This window comes from Scyliorhinus canicula, chromosome 11, assembly GCF_902713615.1.
Source record: "Scyliorhinus canicula chromosome 11, sScyCan1.1, whole genome shotgun sequence".
NCBI classification, from domain to species: domain Eukaryota; kingdom Metazoa; phylum Chordata; class Chondrichthyes; order Carcharhiniformes; family Scyliorhinidae; genus Scyliorhinus; species Scyliorhinus canicula.
The window spans coordinates 85,004,339-85,027,615 of NC_052156.1; the positions used below are offsets into that span (position 1 = coordinate 85,004,339).

At 46.1% G+C, this 23,277-nt stretch overlaps 1 protein-coding gene across 1 annotated transcript in view; it reads right to left on the reverse strand.

Annotated features, from left to right (window-relative positions):
- Window positions 1–5,673: 5,673 nt before the first annotated feature.
- Window positions 5,674–23,277, reverse strand: part of LOC119973171 (MAP kinase-activated protein kinase 2-like) — a 142,554-nt gene continuing 124,950 nt past the window's right edge. The window contains exons 7-10 of the mRNA XM_038810815.1: window positions 21,577–21,701; window positions 18,963–19,048; window positions 18,148–18,228; window positions 5,674–6,794 (exon numbers count right to left, since the gene is read on the reverse strand). Of these exons, the coding sequence (XP_038666743.1) occupies window positions 6,639–6,794; window positions 18,148–18,228; window positions 18,963–19,048; window positions 21,577–21,701 (448 nt within the window). The 3' untranslated portion in view covers window positions 5,674–6,638. The remainder of the gene's footprint in view (window positions 6,795–18,147; window positions 18,229–18,962; window positions 19,049–21,576; window positions 21,702–23,277) is intronic.

Consider the following 23,277-nt stretch of genomic DNA (forward strand, 5'->3'; position numbering starts at 1 on the left):
CAAAAGCTCGTGTTTGAAACAAACAGTTGGACTTTAACCTGGTGTTGTAAGACTTTGCAATATTAAGAAGTAGGGGGAATTTCAACTTTCATATAGATTGTGATAAACAGACTAGGACATGTTAGAAAAGTAGTGAATTTATTTTGTATATTCAAGATAGTCATCAATATACATCAACCAACAAAGGCATGTCATATTAGATTTAATGAGAAATGAGCCAGTTTTAGCTCACAACCTAATGGTGCAACAACGTTTTTCTTATAATGATCACAACTGTAGTTCAGTGTACTGTTTGATAGGTAAAAAGATTTTAGATTCAGGAAAGGTAGATTGATTTCAAAGCGATGAGAAACAGACTGTCCACAGTAAACTGGGTCTTTCTGTTAATGTGGAAAAAAGGCAGAGGACAGTGGGCGGTGTTCAAAAAAGAATTTAATGCAATACAGAACCAGTGATACAAACGCCTAAGGTGCAAGAGTTTTACTCTTCAAAAATAGAGACATGGGACAACTAAACAAGTTTAAAGGTAAAAGAAAACGCATTAAAAATGTTTAAAAATAGCACAAATCCTGGCACATGGGAGAGTTAACAAAGAACGACATGACAAAAGAAACTGCGAAGGAAAATCAAAACCAACAAAATAGTTTTACAATTATATTCAGGAATCGAGTGTAATTAGAAGCCTCATTGCTCTTCGAAAACAGTGATATTGCCACTGAAAATAAGGAAATGGTGAACATAATTACTTTGTCAGTATTTACAGTAGGTAAAAAGAGATCAGCCTGCTGGATATACCAAGGAAACTGATATTGAATCAGGGACTGATATTCATCGAAACAAAATAATAGTAATGAATGAAATAATGGCATCAAAAACTGATTCATACCTAGGACTAGATAGTTTCCTTACCCAAGGATATAAAGAAAGTAAGTGAATACATTACAGATGTCATTATTATTATATTCCAAAGTTTTCTTAATTCATAAGATTTAAATTGGAAAATGGTACATGTCTCTCCACTAGTTAAGAAAGTGAGACCAGGAAATTATTTTTGGGATAATAACGGAACGCAGGTCCAACAGCATCATTGGGACAAAAAACATTTTGAGTCAACATTTTGAGACCGTAGGACTCCTATTCAGAGCTCTGAAAAGTCATCCGGATTCAAAACATTGTAAAGGAATCTTCCAGACCGGCTGAGATATTCCAGCGTTTTCCGTTCTTGTTTCGGATTCCAGCAGCCACGGTATTTTGCTTTTATTTTCGCATTCTTGGGATATCCAGCAGGCTGACTCTCCCCTTATTGTAAATACTGACACAAAGCAAATTCAACATATATATCATTTTTAAAGAGGTGAACCATGTCTGTGTGGGTCTCACCCACACAACCCAAAAGGATGTGCAGGGTAGGTGAATTGACCATGCTAAATTGTCCCTTAATTGGAAGAAAGGAATTGGGTATTCTAAATTTATTTAATCATTTTTTTTAAAGAGGTGACTATAGTATAGCTGGTTTAGCTCATTGGCTAGAAGGCTGGTTTGTAATGCAGAACAAGGCCAGCAGAGCGGGTTGAATTCCCATACCAGCTTACCCAAACAGGTGCCGGAATGTGGTGACTAGGGGCTTTTCACAGTAACTTCATGTTTGTGACAATAAAAGATTATCATTATAAGGGGAAATGCCTATGGATATTATTTATATGGACTTCCAAAAGGCATTTAATAAAAGTCTCTCATAAGAGACTATTAGTTAAGGTTGAAGGCAAATTATTGACCTGGTTAGGAAATAGACCGTACAGCCAGTGACAGACAGAAAGAATACTGGAAAAGCACCCATTATTTATATTGGGGCCTCAATTATTCACTGTAATGGCTTAGATGATGGAATAGAAAATCATATGTCCAGACTTCTAGATGATGCAAAGATAAGCAACATTGTAAACAGTGTAAATAGAAACATGAAATTAAAAAACAATATTAATAACGTATGTGAAAGCAAAGACCACACATAAGAAAAGGAGAATATGTATCCCACTCAGCCCATCGAGCCTGCTCCACTATTCAGTGACATATTTCCCATAACCCTTAACTTTCTTGTTGATAATCTGTTTTACTCAGCCTTGCATATAGCCAATGGCCCACTGCTCTCTGTACAAGAGAATTCCAAAGACTAATGAGACGGAATTCCTCCTCATCTCGATCTTAAATAGGAGATCCGTCGCTTTGAAACTGTTCCCCCTAGTTCTAGATTTCCGACAAGAGGAGACATTTTCCCTGCATCTACTCTGCCATGCTCCCTCAAAATCTTATCTGCCCGGCCAAGCCCCCTTAGAAGCTTACACATTTTAAGAAAATTTCCTAGGATGCAGGCTCTTGGATCCAGGGGACTGGAGCCTTTAGTCCCAATAGGTTTCCTAGTATATGTTTTCTAGTGCTCATGATTGTTTTAAGTTCCTCCCGTCCTTTTGCCTCTTGATTTTCTGCTATTCTTAGGATGCTTTTTGTGTCTTCCTCTGTGTATAGATACAAAATACTTGTTCAAACTTTGTCATTTCCTGTTTCCCATTATTATTTGCCCAGTCTTGCCCTCTATGGGACCATGCTTACTTTCGCTACTTTTTATATTCTTATAGAATCTTTTGCTGTCATTTTTATATTTCTTGCTACTTTATTAATGTTCTAATTTCTCCTTCATACCTTTGTAATTCCCTTTATTTAAGTTAAGACCCTAGTTTCAGACGTTATGATCACACTTCTCGAGGATCCTTTACTATGAGGTCATCAAATAGAATAGAATCCCTACAGTTCAGAAGGGGGCCATTTGGCCCATTGAGTCGGCACTGTCCCTTCGAATGAGACATTGTGAAATCCTACCAACTGTCCTGGCTTGAGACAATTCACACCTCTTTAACCTGTGATTATCCCTATCTCCAGTTGCTCTGTCTGGACCTGTAAAGACTTAATTACCTGCAAAGACACGCATTCAAAGTATAGTCTTGCATCTGTGATATATATATAATTTCTGGAACCCACCTCTACATTCACCTGAGGAAGGAGTAGTGCTCCGAAAGCTAGTGATTCGAAACAAACCTCTTGGACTTTAACCTGGTGTTGTAAGTTTTCTTACTGTGCTCACCCCAGTCCAATGCCGGAATCTCCACATCATGTCTACAATCGTAATTATTCAATTCGACCATCTACTGGTTCCAGTGCGGTTCAGGCGAAGGTCATCCCAACAGAAAAGTCCCTCTTTCCCCAAACTCCCTTCTTCCCCAATACAGGTGCCAATTGCCCCATGAATTGAAATTCATTACTTCCAAACTTTGAATTGCGCATTCAACTCTCTGATCCTATTTATCATTAGAGACAATTACATTTGTGGTTCTGCTTTTTAATTTAGCCCCTAGTTGCTCACATACCCTCAGAAAAACCTCTTCCTTAGTCCTAACTATGTCATTGGTACCTACATGGTCATGGTAACTGGATTCTATCCCTCCCTCTCAACGCTCCAGCCTTGAGATGTCCTTAACCTTGGCACCACACAGGCAACAAAGCCTTTGGAACTCATGCTCTCAGCTGCAGAGAACAATTTATATCCCCCTAACTATACTGTTCCCTACTACAACTGCATTCCTGTTTACTCACCCCCCCCCATTTGAACGGTTTCCGTTGCCACGGTGCCATTGTTGGTTTGCTCATTTTTCCTGCATCCCTGCTCTCATCCACTCAATTTGCAAGGACCTCTCACCTGTTGAGCAAATGCAAGAGCTCCTCCTGAGGAACTGCGAGGGATCCTCCATTGCTACCTTCTAATCACATACCTGCTTCACTCAGTCACACCCACCTGTCCCTGACCACGGACCATAGGGGTGTGGCTGCCTCTTGTAACCTTCCCCCTCCCTCATGCATCAGTGCCTGCAGCTCATACTGGGTGTCCACCAGCTCTCATCTGCTACAGCTGCAACACGTTGCCAGCCTCGTCAGCTTCACTGCATTTTGACTAATTCGTTTTCAAGTTTAGAAATAGCACAGCTGTTAACTGGAGTTATATTAAGCACTTCAACTAAATTTATACTTAGGCCACTAATTTAATAGAATCTGTATCATCTCCCCAAGACTGGTTTAAACTGCTGCTCCTACTATTTTACTACTCGGGTGTTCTGTTCCTTTTCTCCCACACCTCTCCTGAAGGCTCTTGCTGGGAGTGGAGATTCCATTCCTGGCAACTACCTCATGGTACCTGCTGCCAGTGACTATTTACAATAGGGGGAGAGTTTAGAGGGATAAAAAAAACTCACAAACCGATCACCTACCTAATTTCTAAAGCTTTGACCAATCACCAGCTCTGGAGCAGTGCTTCCCCTTTTCTCACTGTGACCCCATTTTAAGACTTGAACATTGCTGTGACCTCAAGTACAAGCCCACTGGCTGTTTTGGAACAGGAATCGGATCCCAAAGACGTTCAACCATTCAAATAATCGCAAGGATTTCAAAAGGGGCTTCACAGGTTTTAACACCCGGTTGGAGCTCAGCAATGGACATTGCTGCCTCAGAGATCCCTATAAATCTTTGCCATAATCTGAGCTCCCACACTCTGTGGCAAAGAAAAGATCAGCAGGGTGGCACAGTGGTTAGCACTGCTGCCTCACAGCACCAGGGACCCGGGTTATATTCCAGCCTTGGGTGACTGTGTGGAGTTTGTACTTTCTCCCCTGTATCTGCATGGGTTTCCTCTGGGTCCTCCCACAGTCCAAAGTATGTGCAGGTTGGGTGGATTGGCCACACTAAATTGCCCCTTAGTGCCCAAAGGGTTAGGTGGGATTATTGGCTTAAGGAGATAGGGTGAGGGTGTGGGCCTAGGCAGGGCTCTCTTTTAGAGGGTCAGTGCAGACTCGATGGGCCAAATGGCCTCCTTCTGCACTGTAGGGTTTCAATGAAAGGAATTTCAATGTAGGCAAATGTGGCATCATTCACTTTGAACCCAAAAAAAGGATACTCTCAAAACGATGAGCAGCTGGAAACAGTGAATTCCAAAGAGACTTGGGAGATCCAGGTACAGAGATGATTAAATGTCAGGAACGGGTGACAAAAAAGAAACGGAAAGGCTAATGGAAAGCTGAACTTTATATCCGGAGGTCTTTTTTCAGTTGTACAAAGCTCTAGTTGGACTGCACCTGGAGAACTGGGAACAATTCTGGGCACCTGTCATTAGGAAGGATGCAGTGTTGAATTACCAGAATGATACCTGGACATTGAGAGAGAGATCACATGAACTGGGATTCTCCTACCCATGCGATCTGATTGAAGTTTTCAAGGTGGAGGAAAAAGAATTTCTGCTGACTCCGGGGCCGTAGTCTAAAAATTAAAGCCAGACTGTTCAGGAGTGAAATTGGGCAATACTTCTCCACATAGAAATTTGGAACTTGGTAATTGATGCTCGATCAACTCTTAATTTTAAATCGGAGGTCGGTAGGTTTTTGAGAAGCAGAGGTATTGAGGGACACAAGGCAAATATCTGGAATTAGGTCGAATGTCAGCCACAATCTCACTGAATGGGGCAACTGGTTTGAGATGAGAATGGGCTGCCGTGTTTTACAGTGACTACAATTCAAAACTACTCCACTGGCTGAAACAATGCTTTGGTGCCTCCGAAGGTCACAAAAGGTGGTTTAAAAAAATGCAACTGTCTTTTTCTAAACCTCTGACTTTTCAGGACAATCGGCTGACGATCTTAATTACAAATAAAAAAAACATTGCCTGTGTGCGATCTGACAAAGTTTGCCTTACCTGCAAGTTAGCAAATAGTTTCACCTCGATGGCTAAACATTTTCAAAACAATTCACACATTCCTATCCATTTGTATCTTAGCAAACCGTGGATCGTCACACTTTGTTGTGACAGTTAAACCCATAGGCCTCAGCCACACCTTTGATTTTGACTCTGACCTTGAGTGTTCCATTCCTTTTCTCCCACACCTCTCCTGAAGGCTCTTGCTGGGGTGGAGATTCCATTCCTGGCAACTACCTCAAGGTACCTGCTGCCTGTGACTATTCATCACTGGGCTTCCTCACTGTTCGTTTGCTTTATAGACATGTTGTTCAGTAACTGGAGTTTCTGTCACAACTCCCCCAGGACACATCAAGCCTGCTGCACAGTCAGTGAAAGGGAGGCGCTAGCTTCAAATTCTATTGTTTAAAAGTTACCTACTGATCACAGATGGCATTTCAAATATCGGACCCATAGGTTCTACGGGTGACATGTGCATTCAGTTTACAGCACACTTACCACTCACAAATGAGGATGTAGCATTGACATAACATCATTGCTTACCTCCTCTCTCTTTTGTCATTCTTTCATCAATTGCAAAGTTTCAGCTTAATTAAAACACCGGGATAAAACACTTCATAACAAAAGGAGCAACACAGCAGTTTGGAAAAGGGGTTTGGAATCCTATGCACAGGTGAGCGCTATTCTCTTTCCCAGACGTGTTGCCAATGACAGTACAAACCATCCTCTGTTGGTGTTGAGAACCTCCGGCCTTTGCTCAGGCTGAACCGGCTGTGCTGGAGTTTTAGACGCCTTCTGTGTCCTGTGTGTTTAAAAAGCATCCCCAGTCCTGTCACCGTCAGGTCCTCCCTTCATTGATTGCTGCAAATGGCAGACGAGGAAGGTGCTGACGGGGTCTGTTTCTTTCGCCTCTTGTTCAAGAGGGGGTTACTGGTTTTGTCCAAGTCCTTAATCTTCACCTGGTCGTAGTCGACACGCATCGTGGCAAGTGCACTTGTCATTTCATCCTAAAACCAGAGAGTGGAACACAGCATTACAGCAAACAACTGTCTCTGATGCCGAGGCTTTTGTAAAATGTGTGTTTTACCAGCGGCAATTCCACTTTTTTGTTGAAAGTCACACAAATGGTTTGAAATGACATTGTCTTACACTAACAATGAGTTTGTATAATTGGGTGAATACTGGTGTAAAATAGTTACTTAGAGGTTTGTGCTGGTCCGTTACTACCTAGAATAGATACAGTGCAGAAGGAGGCTATTCGGCCCATCGAGTCTGCACTGACATGCTTAAGCCCTCACTTCCACCCTATCGCCGTAACCCAATAACTCCTCCTAACCTTTTTTGGACACTATTGGCAATTTAGCATGGCCAATCCACCTAACCTGCACATCTTTGGACTGTGGGAGGAAACCAGAGCACCCGGAGGAAATCCACGCAGACACAGGGAGAACGTGCAGACTCCACACAGACAGTGACCCAGCAGGGAATCGAACCTGGGACCCTGGTGCTGTGAAGCCACAATGCTAACCACTGTGCTACCGTGCCGCCCATATTTTTGAACATATTCTCCAGGCCAGGTAGAATTCAGCATGTGTGTCATAACGTTATCTTTACAACAAACGCAAAATATTGTAAATGCTGGAAATGTGAAATTAGAGCAGCAAATGCTGGAAATACTCAGCGGGTCAGGCTGCACCTTGTGGAGCAGAGGGGGTAAGTTTCAGGCTGAAGACCTTTGTCAGAATATTGTGAGGAATATCCAGGACGATGAGATCATTGTCCTGAAACATTACTCTTTCTCCTTCTCCATAGTCACTGCAGTTCTGGCTTGAATTTTGTTACCTATGCTGGATCCCATAGCATCCCTGGTGGTGGCGAACAGATTTGTCGATACAACAACCACAGCTCGTACTTGTGTGAACGCCGAGTGAGAGTGCTGAATTGTCAATGTGTTGAGCCCCTGCAGCGGTGGACAGAGTATTGACTGGCCTGTGGACCCAGTCCCAGGTCATAGAACAGTGTTTCTGTGGAGCTGATCTGGGGGCAGAAGGTGGGGCATCCTCAGCGAAGGTGCTAACCATCCTCAATGATAATCCCATGTCACCAATAGGGTGAATAAAGAGACGATGATAAGTCCATCTTAATTTATTCATCTAGGGAAACATTGACACTCGCCTCCTAACCACGCCACCATCGCAGCATCGAATTGCATGTTAATAATAATAATAATCTTTATTGTCACAAGTAGGTGTACATTAATACTGTAATGAATTTACTGTGAAAATCTCCTATTTGCCACACTCTGGCGTCTGTTCGGGTACACGGAGGGAGAATTTAGAATGTTCAATTCGCCTAACAGCACGTCTTTCGGGACTTGTGGGAGGAAACTGGAGGAAATTATTTAGTCATAAAATCCCTACAGTGCAGGAGGCGGCAATTTGGGCCCATTGATTCGGCACCGACCCTCCGAAAGAGCATCCTAACTAGGCCCACTGCCCCACTCTATCCCCTTAACGTGCATATCCTTGGACACTAAGGGACAATTCAGCATGGCCAATCCATCGAACCTGCACATCTTGAACTGTGGAAGGAAACCACGGAAGGAAACTGTGGGCGGCACGGTAGCACAGAGGCTAGCACAGTTGCTTCACAGCTCCAGGTTCAATTCCTTGCTTGGGTCACCGTCTGTACGGCATCTGCATGTTCTCTCCGTGTCTGCGTGGATTTCCTCTGACTACTCTGGTTTCCGCCCCCAGTCCAAAGATGTGCAGGTTAGGTGGATTGGCAATGCTAAATTGCCCTTAGTGTCCAAAAAAGGTTAAGTGGGGTAACTGAGTTACAGAGATAGGGTGGAGGCATGGGCTTAAGGAGGGTGCACATTCTCCCCATGTCTGCGTGGGTTTCACCTCCACAACCCAAAGATGTGCAGGCTAGGTGGATTAGCCACACTAAATTGCCCCTTAATTGTAAAAGATGAATTGAGTACTCTAATTTTTTTTTTTAAAACTTTGTGAAGCGGGTAGGGCGGCATGTGGCGCAGTGGTTAGCACTGGGACTGTGGCGCTAAGGACCCGGGTTCGAATCCCGGCCCTAGGTCACTGTCCGTGTGGAGTTAGCACATTCTCCCAGTGTCTGCGTGGGTTTCACCCCCACAGCCCAAAGATGTGCAGGCTAGGTGGATTGGCCAGGCTAAATTGCCCCTTAAATGGAGAAAAAATAATTGGGTACTCGCAATTTATTTTTTTAAAAACTTTGCGAAGCGGGGTTATTTTTAGATAAACTCAATAGGTCTGGCACCACCTGTGAAGGGAGATGTTGGAAATCTGAAATGAAAACAGATGATGCCAATTGTTGGGATTTTGCAGCATTTTCTCTTTTTACTTCAGATTTCCAGCATCTGCAATATTTTGCTTTTATTTTTAGATGGATCTATTTCAGGAGGCAAGGACATCAGTAATGGATCAGCTGCTGATCTCTGGAGAAACCCCGTTAGAAACAGAGAGACAGGTCTAGAGCCTGCTGCCCATCACGTCTGCTACATCATTCAATACGAACTGGGCTTCAAATCCGGTTTCCCGCCCACCACCCATATCCCTTGCTTCCCCACAAAACCAAAAATCTGTCTTACCCAGACATAAATATATTCAACAATTGGAACATCAACAGCCCGGAGGGGGTAGAGAATTCAAAGATTCACAACCCTTTTGAGTGAAGTATTGCAAAACATCCTTCTCAAGATTCTTCTGTGCTAGCTATCAATCAGGGCAGCACGGTGGCACAGTGGTTAGCACTGCTGACTCACCGGGCTAGGGATCCCGGTTCAGTTCCAACCTTGGGTGACTGTGTGGAGATTGCACGTTCTCCCCGTGTCTGTGTGGGTTTCCTCCGGGTGCTCCGGTTTCCTCCCAGAGACCAAAGATGGGCAGGTTAGGTGGATTAGCCATGCTAAATTGCTACTTAGTGTCCAAAGGTTAGATGGGGTTATGCAATAGGGCGAGGGTGTGCGCCTAGGTACAGTGCTCTTTCTGGGTCGAAAGGTCTCATTCTGCACTGTAGGGATTCTATAAATATAACATCTTTCCCTTCTCCCTCCAAGCTTTGCCATTTCTTCCACTTAATGTTTCTGTGCATTGTTACCCAGTGCCTCAATTTTAAAATTCTCACTGTTGTTTTCAAAGCTCTCCATAGTCTTACCCCTCTCTACCTCTGCCATTTCCTCCAGCCTATACCCTCCCAAGACATCTGGATTACTGCATTTCTGGCTTCTTGAGCATCCTTGGGTGGGATTATGTCCGCTCCCCGCTCCCTCTTCATGGTGGGTTTTGCAGCAGTGGAGGGTTGGCACCAGGTACTTCTGGCCCCGCCACGGTCAATGGGTGTTCCATTGTTCGCACCCTCGGCTGCCAAGGAACCTCCGGTGCCATGAGGGGGGGGATTCGCCAGTGGGACTGAAAGATCCTGGAAAATGCTGCCCTCTGATTTTAATTACTCCACTGTTGGCAGCCAACACCTTGAACTCTGGAATTCCCTCCTCAAATCTCTCCAACTCTCTTTCATCCTTTAAGAAGCTCCTTAAGAAACTGCATCGGTCTTAATATCTCCTCATGTGACCTGCTGTGTGATTTGGCTTCAGAACACTCCTGTGAAGCACCTTGGATTGGTTAACTGGGTTACCAGTGCTGCACGAATGCAAGTTGGTGTTGATCTAATGCAGAGTGACAGGAATGTGGAACCCGCTGCACTTTAAATGAAGTCTCCTAGGCCCAACCATCTTCAGCTGCTTCCTCAATGACCTTCCTTCTATCAGAGTGGCACATTGGCAAGCACTGCTACCTCACAGCACCAGAGACCCGGGTCCAATTCCGACCTTGGGTGACTGTGTGGTGTTTGCACATTCTCCCCGTCAACGTGGGTTTCCTCCGGGTTCTCCCGTTTCCTCCCAGAGTCCAAAGATGTGCAGGTTAGGCAGATTGGCCATGCTAAATTGTCCCTTAGTGTCCAAAGGTTAGGTGGGGTTACGGAGTTAGGGCGGGGAAGTGGGCCTAGGTAGTGTGCTCTTTCAGAGGATTGGTGCAGACTCAATGGGCCGAATGGCCTCCTTCTACACTGTTGGGATTCTATGATTATGTCACAAGTGGGGATGTTCGCTGATAATTGTTCAGCATCATCTGGAAGTTAAAGGCCAGGACAGACAGAGTTGTCATCTCTGGTTTGTTGCCGGTGCCACGTGATAGCGAGGCTAGGAATAGGGAGAGAGTGCAGTTGAACACGTGGCTGCAGGAATGGTGTAGGAGGGAGGGCTTCAGGTATTTGGATAATTGGAGCGCATTCTGGGGAAGGTGGGACCTGTACAAGCAGGACGGGTTGCATCTGAACCAGAGGGGCACCAATATCCTGGGGGGGAGGTTTTCTAGTACTCTTCGGGAGGGTTTAAACTAAGTTGGCAGGGGAATGGGAACCGGATCTGTAGTCCAGCAACTAAGGTAGAAGATAGTCAGGACGCCAAAGCACATAGTGATGCAGTGGGGAAGGTAACAATGACAAAGGAGAGTACTTGCAGGCAAGGAGATGGGTTGAAGTGTGTATACTTTAATGCAAGAAGCATCAGGAATAAGGTGGGTGAACTTAAGGCATGGATCTGTACTTGGGACTACGATGTGGTGGCCATCACAGAAACTTGGATAGAAGAGGGGCAGAAATGGTTGTTGGAGGTCCCTGGTTATAGATGTTTCAACAAGATTAGGGAGGATGGTAAAAGAGGTGGGGGGTGGCATTGTTAATTAGAGATAGTATAACAGCTGCAGAAAGGCAGTTCGAGGGGGATGTGCCTACTGAGGTAATATGGGTTGAAGTTAGAAATAGGAAAGGAGCAGTCACCTTGTTGGGAGTTTTCTATAGGCCCCCCAATAACAGCAGAGATGTGGAGGAACAGATTGGGAAACAGATTTTGGAAAGGTGCAGAAGTCACAGGGTAGTAGTCATGGGCGACTTCAACTTCCCAAACATTGAGTGGAAACTCTTTAGATCAAATAGTTTGGATGGGGTAGTGTTTGTGCAGTGTGTCCAGGAAGCTTTTCTAACACAGTATGTAGATTGTCCGACCAGAGGGGAGGCCATATTGGATTTAGTACTTGGTAATGAACCAGGGCAGGTGATAGATTTGTTAGTGGGGGAGCATTTTGGAGGTAGTGACCACAATTCTGTGACTTTCACTTTAGTAATGGAGAGGGATAGGTGCGAGCAACAGGGCAAGGTTTATAATTGGGGGAAGGGTAAATACAATGCTGTCAGACAAGAATTGAAGTGCAGAAGTTGGGAACATAGGCTGTCAGGGAAGGACACAAGTGAAATGTGGAACTTGTTCAAGGAACAGGTACTGCGTGTCTTTGATATGTATGTCCCTGTCAGGCAGGGAAGAGATGGTCGAGTGAGGGAACCATGGTTGACAAGAGAGGTTGAATGTCTTGTTAAGAGGAAGAAGGAGACTTATGTAAGGCTGAAGAAACAAGGTTCAGACAGGGCGCTGGAGGGATACAAGATAGCCAGGAGGGAACTGAAGAAAGGGATTAGGAGAGCTAAGAGAGGGCATGAAAAATCTTTGGCGGGTAGGATCAAGGAAAACCCCAAGGCCTTTTACACATATGTGAGAAATATGAGAATGACTAGAGCGAGGGTAGGTCCGATTAAGGACAGTAGCGGGAGATTGTGTATTGAGTCTGAAGAGATAGGAGAGGTCTTGAACAAGTATTTTTCTTCAGTATTTACAAACGAGAGGGGCCATATTGTTGGAGAGGACAGCGTGAAGCAGACTGATAAGCTTGAGGAGATACTTGTCAGGAAGGAAGATGTGTTGCGCGTTTTGAAAAACTTGAGGATAGACAAGTCCCCCGGGCCTGACGGGATATATCCAAGGATTCTATGGGAAGCAAGAAATGAAATTGCAGAGCCGTTGGCAATGATCTTTTCGTCCTCGCTGTCAACAGGGGTTGTACCAGAGGATTGGAGAGTGGCGAATGTCGTGCCCCTGTTCAAAAAAGGGAATAGGGATAACCCTGGGAATTACAGGCCAGTTAGTCTTACTTCGGTGGTAGGCAAAGTAATGGAAAGGGTACTGAGGGATAGGATTTCTGAGCATCTGGAAAGGCATTGCTTGATTAGGGATAGTCAGCACGGATTTGTGAGGGGTAGGTCTTGCCTTACAAGTCTTATTGAATTCTTTGAGGAGGTGACCAAGCATGTGGATGAAGGTAAAGCAGTGGATGTAGTGTACATGGATTTTAGTAAGGCATTTGATAAGGTTCCCCATGGTAGGCTTATGCAGAAAGTAAGGAGGCATGGGATAGTGGGAAATTTGGCCAGTTGGATAACAAACTGGCTAACCGATAGAAGACAGAGAGTGGTGGTGGATGGCAAATATTCAGCCTGGAGCCCAGTTATCAGTGGCGTACCGCAGGGATCAGTTCTGGGTCCTCTGCTGTTTGTGATTTTCATTAACGACTTGGATGAGGGAGTTGAAGGGTGGGTCAGTAAATTTGCAGATGATACGAAGATTGGTGGAGTTGTGGATAGTGAGGAGGGCTGTTGTCGGCTTCAAAGAGACATAGATAGAATGCAGAGCTGGGCTGAGAAGTGGCAGATGGAGTTTAACCCTGACAAGTGTGAGGTTGTCCATTTTGGAAGGACAAATCTGAATGCGGAATACAGGGTTAATGGTAGGGTTCTTGGCAATGTGGAGGAGCAGAGAGATCTTGGGGTCTATGTTCATAGTTCTTTGAAAGTTGCCACTCAAGTGGATAGAGCTGTGAAGAAGGCCTATGGTGTGCTAGCGTTCATTAGCAGAGGGATTGAAGTTGAGAGCCGTGAGGTGATGATGCAGCTGTACAAAACCTTAGTAAGGCCAAATTTGGAGTACTGTGTGCAGTTCTGGTCGCCTCATTTTAGGAAGCATGTGGGAGCTTTGGAAAAGGTGCAAAGGAGATTTACCAGGATGTTGCCTGGAATGGAGAGTAGGTCTTACGAGGAAAGGTTGAGGGTGCTAGGCCTTTTCTCATTAGAACGGAGAAGGATGAGGGGCGACTTGATAGAGGTTTATAAGACGATCAGGGGAATAGATAGAGTAGACAGTCAGAGACTTTTTCCCCGGGTGGAACACACCATTACAAGGGGACATAAATTTAAGATAAATGGTGGAAGATATAGAGGGGATGTCAGAGGTAGGTTCTTTACCCAGAGAGTAGTGGGGGCATGGAATGCACTGACTGTGGTAGTAGTTGAGTCGGAAAAGTTAGGGACCTTCAAGCGGCTATTGGATAGGTACTTGGATTAGGGTAGAATAATGGAGTGTAGGTTAACTTCTTAAGGGCAGCACGGTAGCATTGTGGAAAGCACAATTGCTTCACAGCTCCAGGGTCCCAAGTTCGATTTCGACTTGGGTCACTGTCTGTGTGGAGTCTGCACATCCTCCCCGTGACTGCGTGGGTTTCCTCCGGGTACTCCGGTTTCCTCCCACAGTCCAAAGATGTGCAGGTTGGGTGGATTGGCCATGAAAAATTGTCCAAAATTCTATGATTAACCTAGGACAAAAGTTCGGCGCAACATCGTGGGCCGAAGGGCCTGTTCTGTGCTGTATTTCTCTATCTCTATCTCTATCATTCACGACTTAGAATCATAGAATTTACAGTGCAGAAGGAGGCAATTCGGCCCATCGAGTCCGCACCGGCTCTTGGAAAGAGCACCCTACCCAAGCCCACAACTCCACCCCATCCCCATCACCCAGCAACCCCACCCAACACGAAGGGCAATTTTGGACACTAAGGACAATTTAGCATGACCAATCCACCTAACCCGCACATCTTTCGGGACTTGTGGGAGGAAACCGGAGCACCCGGAGGAAACCCACGCAGACACGGGGAGAACGTGCAGACTCCACAGACAGTGACCCAAGCCGGGAATCGAACATGGGACTCTGGATCTGTTCTAACCACAATGCTACCGTGCTGCCCATAGAACATAGAAAAATACAGCACAGAACAGGCCCTTTGGCCCACGATGTTGTGCCGAACCTTTGTCCTAGATTAATCATAGAATTTACAGTGCAGAAGGAGGCCACTCAGCCCATCGAGTCTGCACCGGCTCTTGGAAAGAGCACCCTACCCGAGGTCAACACCTCCACCCTATCCCCATAATCCAGTAACCCCACCCAACACTAAGGGCAATTTTGGACACTAAGGGCAATTTATCATGGCCAATCCACCTACCCTGCACATCTTTGGACTGTGGGAGGAAACCGGAGCACCCGGAGGAAACCCACGCACACACGGGGAGGATGTGCAGACTCCCCACAGACAGTGACCCAAGCCAGGAATCGAACCTGGGACCCTGGAGCTGTGAAGAAATTGTGCTATCCACAATGCTACCGTGCTGCCCTTAAGAACAAATTACTTGTCAGATATTGAATTAACAACACATTTCAGAACATGTTTGATGTATACACAATGCAGAGCATGTTTGATGCATACATGAGGTGGAACGGAGTACAGGTTGGAAAGAGGAATTTGAGTGGGAGGGAGGGGGGGTGGAATTGTATGGACTACAATCTCCAGTTTAGACTAATGCTGCCGATACTGGAGATCTGAAATAAAAGCAAAAAGTGCTGGAAAGTCAGGTCCGGCAGCACAGGTAGAGAGAGTTAATGTTTCATGTTGAATATGACTCTTCTTCAGAACCCGAGGGTAGAAATATGATGGGTTCTACGTTGGAAAAGGTGGAGTGAGGGAGAGGGAGAGGACAGGGGCAATTCAATGACAAAGATGCCATAGACCTAGAGGCAAAGGGTGTGGTAATAGTGATAATAAAGTAACAAAGCATGGATCCAGAGTGAGTGTTGATAGCAAAATAATGAACAGTTCTGTCCAAAAGCCAAAACATAAAAAATAAGACTCAAATCAGCACATGGCAAAAAATAGCATCAAAATGGAGGACAGGGTTGAAGTCCAGAAAGCTGCGGAGTGCCTAATCGGAAGAGGAGAATGTTGTTCCTCAAGCTTGTGTTGAGTTTCCTGCAGCAGGCCAAGGATGGAACGGTGAATATGAAAGCAAGGTAGCAAATTAAAGTGGCAGGAACCGGAAAATCGGGTTCATACTTGTGGACCGAGCAGAGATGCTCCACAAAGCCGTCACCCCTATGTGCTTTGTCTCCCCTATGTTGAGGAGACTGGAGACTGCACTGTGTGTTGGAAATATACTATAATAAATTGAAAGAAGCACAAGTAAATTACTGCTTCCCCTAGAAGGAGTATTTGGAGCCTTGAACAGTGAGGCAAGAGGAGGTAAAAGGGCAATTGACCCTTCAACCCACAAATACATGTAATTAAGCTCAACTGTCATGTTTCTAAAGTTTGTCTGCCTGAAGTTCACACTAGGATGGCACAGCGGCACAGAGGATAGCACTGCTGCCTCATTCAGCCAGGGACCTGGGTTCAATTCCGGCCTTGGGTGACTGTTTCTGGAGCTTACACATTCTCCCTGTGTCTGTGTGGGTTTCCTCTGGATGCTTCAAAGATTAGGTGGATTGGCCACACTAAATTGCCCCTTAGTGTCCAAGAAAGTTAAGAAGGGTTGTGGGGATGAGGAACTGGGCCTAGTTTGGATGCTCTTTTGGAGGGTCAGTGCAGACTCATGGGTTAAAAGGATTCCTTCTGCACTGTAGGGATTCTATGGTTCTCTGGGCGGAATTCTCCGCAGGGGGCCGAATTCGTGAATGCCGTCGTGAACTCGGCCGAGGTTCACGACGGCCTCGGAGCCCGCCCCCCGCACCTAATTCACCCCCACCCGGGGGGCGAGGAGCGGGCCTCCGTCTTTCTCGGCAGCGACCTCGTCGCGCCGTGAATGACGCGCTTCCGGCGCATTTGTGAAGTCATCCGCGCATGCATGGTTTGCCAGTTCCAACCCGCGCATGCTCGGATGACTTCATCGCACAGACGGCACGAACCTGCGCATGCGCGGTGGCCGTCTTTCTCCTCAGCCGCCCGGCAAGACGTGGCAGCTTGATCTTGCCGGGCGGCGGAGGGGAAAGAGTGCGTCCGTTTTGGACACTGGCCCGATGATCGGTGGGCACCAATCGCGGGCCTGTCCCCTACCGAGCACAGTCGTGGTGCTCCCGTCCCAATCGGGCCCCTAGATGCTCCAAACGGGCTTCTGGCGCCCGTTTCACGATGGCAGCGACAAGGTGTGTTTGCCGCCGTCGTGAAACGGGCGTGAAGGGCTGGCCGCTAGGAGAATTTTCCGAGCCGGGGGGGGGGCCGTGAGAATCGCGGGGGGAGCCAGGAGGGCGTAAAAAATGTCGGGGGGCCCTCCCGCGATTCTCCCAGGCCGCGTGGGGAGCGGAGAATTCCGCCCTATGTTTTTTACATGCCTGTGCTGTTTCAAATCTCAGATTGACATTATTTCACTACAGAGTAAACTGAGGTCAGCTGCTTCTGATCCAAAAGGATTGAAGCAGATAGTGTTGACACATTTCAGGTCGCCTGAGCCACTCAAGGACCAAGCATAGAGAAGAGTTGCACCTAATGGGCTCGTTGATGGGCACAGTCACGTATTCCACTGACAACAAGAATGGACAAATATAGCACATTTTAAATTGAAAATGTCAGAAGGTGTCTCATAAAGAATAAAAATTATGTTATGCCAAAGGAGGATGCATTGAGAAAATGACCAAAAACGTGGTCAGAGATCAGCCTTCTGAAGGTTTCTACGGGAGAAGAATGAGATGGAGAGCCAGAGGGATTTATGGAAGGGAATTCTATAGAATGGGGCCCAGTCAACTGAAGGATCCACAATCAATAGGGACAGGACAGGGAGACAGACTTAGTTCAAAGGATGATGGTGTTGTTGGAAGCTGATCATCTCAGTTTCAAGACATCATGGTAGTGCCCTAGGCCCAACCATCTTCAGCTGCTTCGTCAATGACCTCCCTTCATCATAAGGTCAGAAGCTGGGACGATGATGATGTTCAGCACCATTCGCAACTCCTCAGATAACTGAGTCCGTGTCCAAATGCAGCAAGATCTGGACAATTAATAAGTAACATTCACACTATACAAGTGCCAGGCGCTGACCATCTCCAACAAGAGAGAATCTAACCATTGCCCTTTGAGATTCAATGGCATTACCATTGCTGGATCCCCACTATCAACACCCTCAGGGGTTATGATTGATTTGAAACTTTGGCAAGCGGTGCTATATAAATGCAGGATCATTCGTTCTCTTCCTATCCATGCTCTTTATAACAATGCACACATTTGTTGTTCATTCTACTCCATGTTGCTGTGTTTGATAATATAAGAATGGGAACACACTAACCTTCACCTCCTCCCACATATCTTTCTCTTCTTGGAGGACTCGACTTGTATGCAGTGGAGTCTGAGGAACCACCATCGATTGCTGAAAGTACAAAGGACGACCTTTCCATAAGTTGCTCTGGAACAAACTTTTTTTTTGTGCAACATTCCCCTCAAATATTACCGTTAATTTATTAAAACCTGTTTGGGAAGCAGGAACACCTTGGCCAGGGCACCAGGTCCTGATTGCACCTGGACAGGACATCTGGTGAGGACAGGATCAGTGTCGGACATGGTCCTCCATTGCCGACGCTCTCTCCTGGTCTAAAAGCTTGCTGGAATTTTCAACTTACACTGGCAGACACAGGAAAATGACCAGCCTGAATTGGACTAGTAAAACTTTAGAAGCCAGGGGAAAACTGTGGATAGTGGAATGCATTTTCTACACTTAACATTTAATATACATGTCCTGCTCCAAGCATGCTACAGTCTCTCTTCTGTATCCACCTCTAATGCATAGTCATATCTTGAGAGAGTAAAAGGATACACACGCGCACCCACACACACACATGCGCACCCACACACTGCACGCACTCCTTTTTAATCGGACAGTTCTATTGCTCTCAGATACACCAGTACAGTTTAATGGGATTAATACCATACTCTACAGAGAACATAGAACATTATAGCGCAGTACAGGCCCTTCGGCCCTCGATGTTGCGCAGACCAAATAATAGTTCAAATAATCTCCTGCAAAAAACACAGAGTATGGTATTAACCCCATTAAGGTTTACTGGTGATGTCAAAAACAAAAGGCTGGAGATTGCCGAGACCTACATTAATCCAGGGATTGTTCATAAACTCCGTGATCGTCATTCGCTCTGTGGGATCGGTCTTAAGCACCTTTCGGATCAGGTCTTTCGCTGCACAGAAAGGAAATTTAACAGTTTAACAAGAAGTGGCTGTCTCAATACACCAATTCAAACCGTCAAAAACATGAAGGACAAACACGACTCCCAAACTCCAGCGACTGAATGGAGGTCGGAGGGCAGCCAGTATCACGTTTCAGGAAGGCTGAGAGACTGTAGGCGCTCCTACATAACACTTCACAGTGTTAATCTCTGGATAGTTACTGGAGCAGTAATACAGAGGTCTGGAAAAATACTCCAGAGAACGGACGTTCAAATCCCACCATGCCAACTTGAGAATGGGAATGTGACTTTTAACATCGGTGAATAAACAAATGCTGGGAGCAGTAAAAGTGATCATGAAGCTGTCAAAGATTATCAGAGAAGTACAACTAGATCATTCAGATGTCCTTCCAGTCAGGGAACCTACCAAGGCTGTGACAGCAATGTGGTTTCTCTCCAGTGTGCTCTGGAGTGATTCAGCAACTTGTATCGAAGCGCTTCCAGGTGTTGAAGGGGGCGCACCAACAACAGGGCAACTAAGAGCAATAGATGCTGGCCTTGCCAGCTTGAAATTGAATCTTAAAATGGGGGGGGGGGGGGACTCAGATGACTTACCCTGGTGTAAGGAACACAAGCACTGCCGATTTGTTCTGTGCCGTTTCACACTGAAGACAATTTGCCATTGAGGAACCTAACTGGTGATTTTTAAATCTGAAGAAGTGTGCTGTAGACTGGAAGGAAGCCATGTTTGATCAGGTCATTTCCATTCCAAACTGCACCAACTTAATCACATTCGTTGGAACCTTGGAATAAATTAATTGTACAGCCAAGAGCTGAACGTTGTTTTGCACAGAGTAGCTGGCTACTTCAACTGTCTGCTTAATCATAATTCTCATTGTTTGCCATTCAGATTTATTCAGACAATATTAGCACAGTGGCCAAAAAGGGGGCGTTTTGTACTGTCGTCACAGCACTCACCAAGATTGGCAACGAACCATGTAACTTGGTAAACTTTGCCTGCTTCTAATTGAAAAAAAGAACTAAACATTCAAAAACTGACCTAGTGGTTTGCTCAACGAGATATTGCATTGTGTGTTCTCTCCAGACTGTCCCCTTCAAACACTTCCAGGATAGATACAGCACGTGGTTAGATACAGAGTAAAGCTCCCTCTACACTGTCCCCATCAAACACTCCCAGGACAGGTACAGGACGGGGTTAGATACAGAGTAAAGCTCCCTCTACACTGTCCCCATCAAACACTCCCAGGACAGATACAGACGTGGTTAGATACAGAGTAAAGCTCCCTCTACACTGTCCCCATCAAACACTCCCAGGACAGGTACAGGACGGGGTTAGATACAGAGTAAAGCTCCCTCTACACTGTCCCCATCAAACACTTCCAGGGCAGGTACAGCACGTGGTTAGATACAGAGTAAAGCTCCCTCTACACTGTCCCCATTAAACACTCTCAGAACTGGAAGAACACGTTGTTAGATAAAGAGTAAACCTCCCTCTACCCTGTCCCCATCAAACTATTCAATCACAAGTACAGCAGAATGTTAGTTAAAGAGTTAAAGCTCCTTCTACACTGTCCCCTCCAAACACTCCCAGGACAGGTACAATGCGGGCTTAGATACAGAGTAAAAGGTCTTTTACACTGTCCCCTCCAAACACTCCCAGGACAGGTACAATGCGGGCTTAGATACAGAGTAAAACTTCTTTTACACTGTCCCCTCCAAACACACCCAGGACAGGTACAGCACAGGGTTAGATACAGAGTAAAGCTCCCTCTACAACGTCCCCATCAAACACTCCCAGGACAGGTACATCACTGCCTGGGTTGTGGAGGAGGTAGAGGCCCAAAACGCACTTAAAAAGGACCTGGGATTTGCATTTGAAGTGGTGTAACCCCCAAGACTACGGACCGGGTGAGATTAGAATGGGTGGTCAGTTTTTATTTTTAGACTGGCACAGACATGATGGGCTGAATGGCCTCTTTCTGCGCCATATATTTTCTGTGGTTCTAGAGTACAGCCCATGTCAGACACTGGGTATTGTATGGAGTTTTATTCTGCATCAAACTCACATGAATAGGAAATTAACTTGTACTTGGATGTCATTAATCTCTTCCTACATAGCCTCTGAATCCTGCAATCACTTAACAGAAAGTATTGACTGTCGGATTATTATAGAAAATGACTTTACCATATCTCCAACTGTGAAATATTAATGGAGGAGTGTCTTTATATATGGACCTGCTGGTTCATTTTATTTGTTCTTAATGGATCTCATTTATATTCAGTGAATTATGTATTAAGTGGACTCTCAAACGCTGGCAAGAAATTATGGCTTTGATGAGGACAAATTTGCCAAATATTACTCAAATGGGAAAAAGCATGAACAAACATTGAACAGAACATTTGTTACAGATTACATTGAAAACCTGCTAGAATGAACCCGACTCAGCACCAGCAGGTCTACAGTAAACAGGTAATACAATATGGAGACAATGGGCTTCACATTCTGTGTATCCAGTTACCTTCCTCGGAGACGTCTGACCATTCTGGGTTTGGAAACTCATACTGGCCCATTCGAATCCTCTTCTTCATCCCGGGAGAAATGGCCAAGCCGTGATTGGAGTAGAACGGAGGATACCCACACAGCCTGTGGGCACAGGTATGTTGTTTAGCTTGCAAATTGTTCTGTTTCCCCAAGTAACTACCCATCTCTTCTCAAGGACCTTACTGGGGAACAGGTTCACAGATACTGACAACCCTCCAGTACCTCACCCAAAAGGCTAATTTTTGTGTGTGCGCACAAAGAAAGCAGCCCAATAAGCTATTTGTGACAGAAATCTTATAGATTCATAGCTGCCCTAGAGTGCAGAGAGAGGCCATTCAGCCCACTGAGTCTGCACCAACCCCCTGAAAGAGCAACCTACCTAGGCCCATGCCCCCTCCCCATAAACCCACCAAATCTTTTGGACACTAAGGGGCAATTTAGCACGGCCAATCCACCTAACCTGCACATCTTTGGACTGTGGAAACGGAGGAAACCCACACAGATACAGGGAGAATGTACAAACTCCACACAGACAATCACCCAATTTGAACCCCGGTCCCTGGCTCTGTGAGACAGCAATGCTAACCACTGTGCCGCCCCTTAATCAAGCCGAATCCTGTGTTCACTTTTCACACATTTCCAGCAGAAATCAAAAAATGGCAATCAGAAGCCGAAGGGTTTTGGAGGGCTGGGGGTTGGTGTTTGTTCCTCGCTAAGTATTTTTCTGCTCCTTTACCATTAATCATAGAAATTAGGTGCTTCAGGGTTGGAAACGTTGACCCTCTCGTTCAGGGTTGCCCAACATTTATGCCGGGGGGGGGGGGGGGGGGGGGGGGGGGGGGGGGGAGCACATTCACATATTTTTGTCCCTCAAGGGGCCAACAAACACATTTTGGAAAGATCAGGTTTGGCACAACATTGAACATGAATTTCAAAATAAAGTTGAGGCATGAAACAAAGAAACAACTTGCTGAGCAACAAGAAAGCAATGTCAAAACAATAAAAAGATCATTAAAAAAAAATAATCACAATGAGAGTGCCAGGGTCATAGTGTATATCTGGCTCCCAGTCTCAGGGTGAACACTCACTTACCATCACCCACTACGTCATTGGATATGTGCTGGTTTGAAGGGGGAAAAGGTGAATGAGAGCCTTCAGGCACACTCATTACGGCCCCCAACCCGCTCTCCAACACCCACCCACATCCCGCTCTCTCACACCCCCCACGGCCGCTCTCTCACACCCACCCACATCCCGCTCTCTCACCCCCCCCACGCCCGCTCTCTCACACCCACCGACAGCCCGCTCTCTCACACCCCCCCCACCCCCGCTCTCTCACACCCCCAACAGCCCCGCTCTCTCACCCCCCCCCACGCCCGCTCTCTCACACCCACCCCATCCCGCTCTCCCACCCCCCGCCCGCTCTCTCACACCCCCCCACATCCCGCTCTCTCACACCCCCCCAACCCGCTCTCCAACACCCACCCACATCCCGCTCTCTCACACCCCCCCACGGCCGCTCTCTCACACCCACCCACATCCCGCTCTCTCACCCCCCCACGCCGCTCTCTCACACCCACCCACATCCCGCTCTCTCACCCCCCCCACATCCCGCTCTCTCACACCAACCCACATCACGCTCTCTCACCCACCCCCCCCCACGCCCGCTCTCTCACAC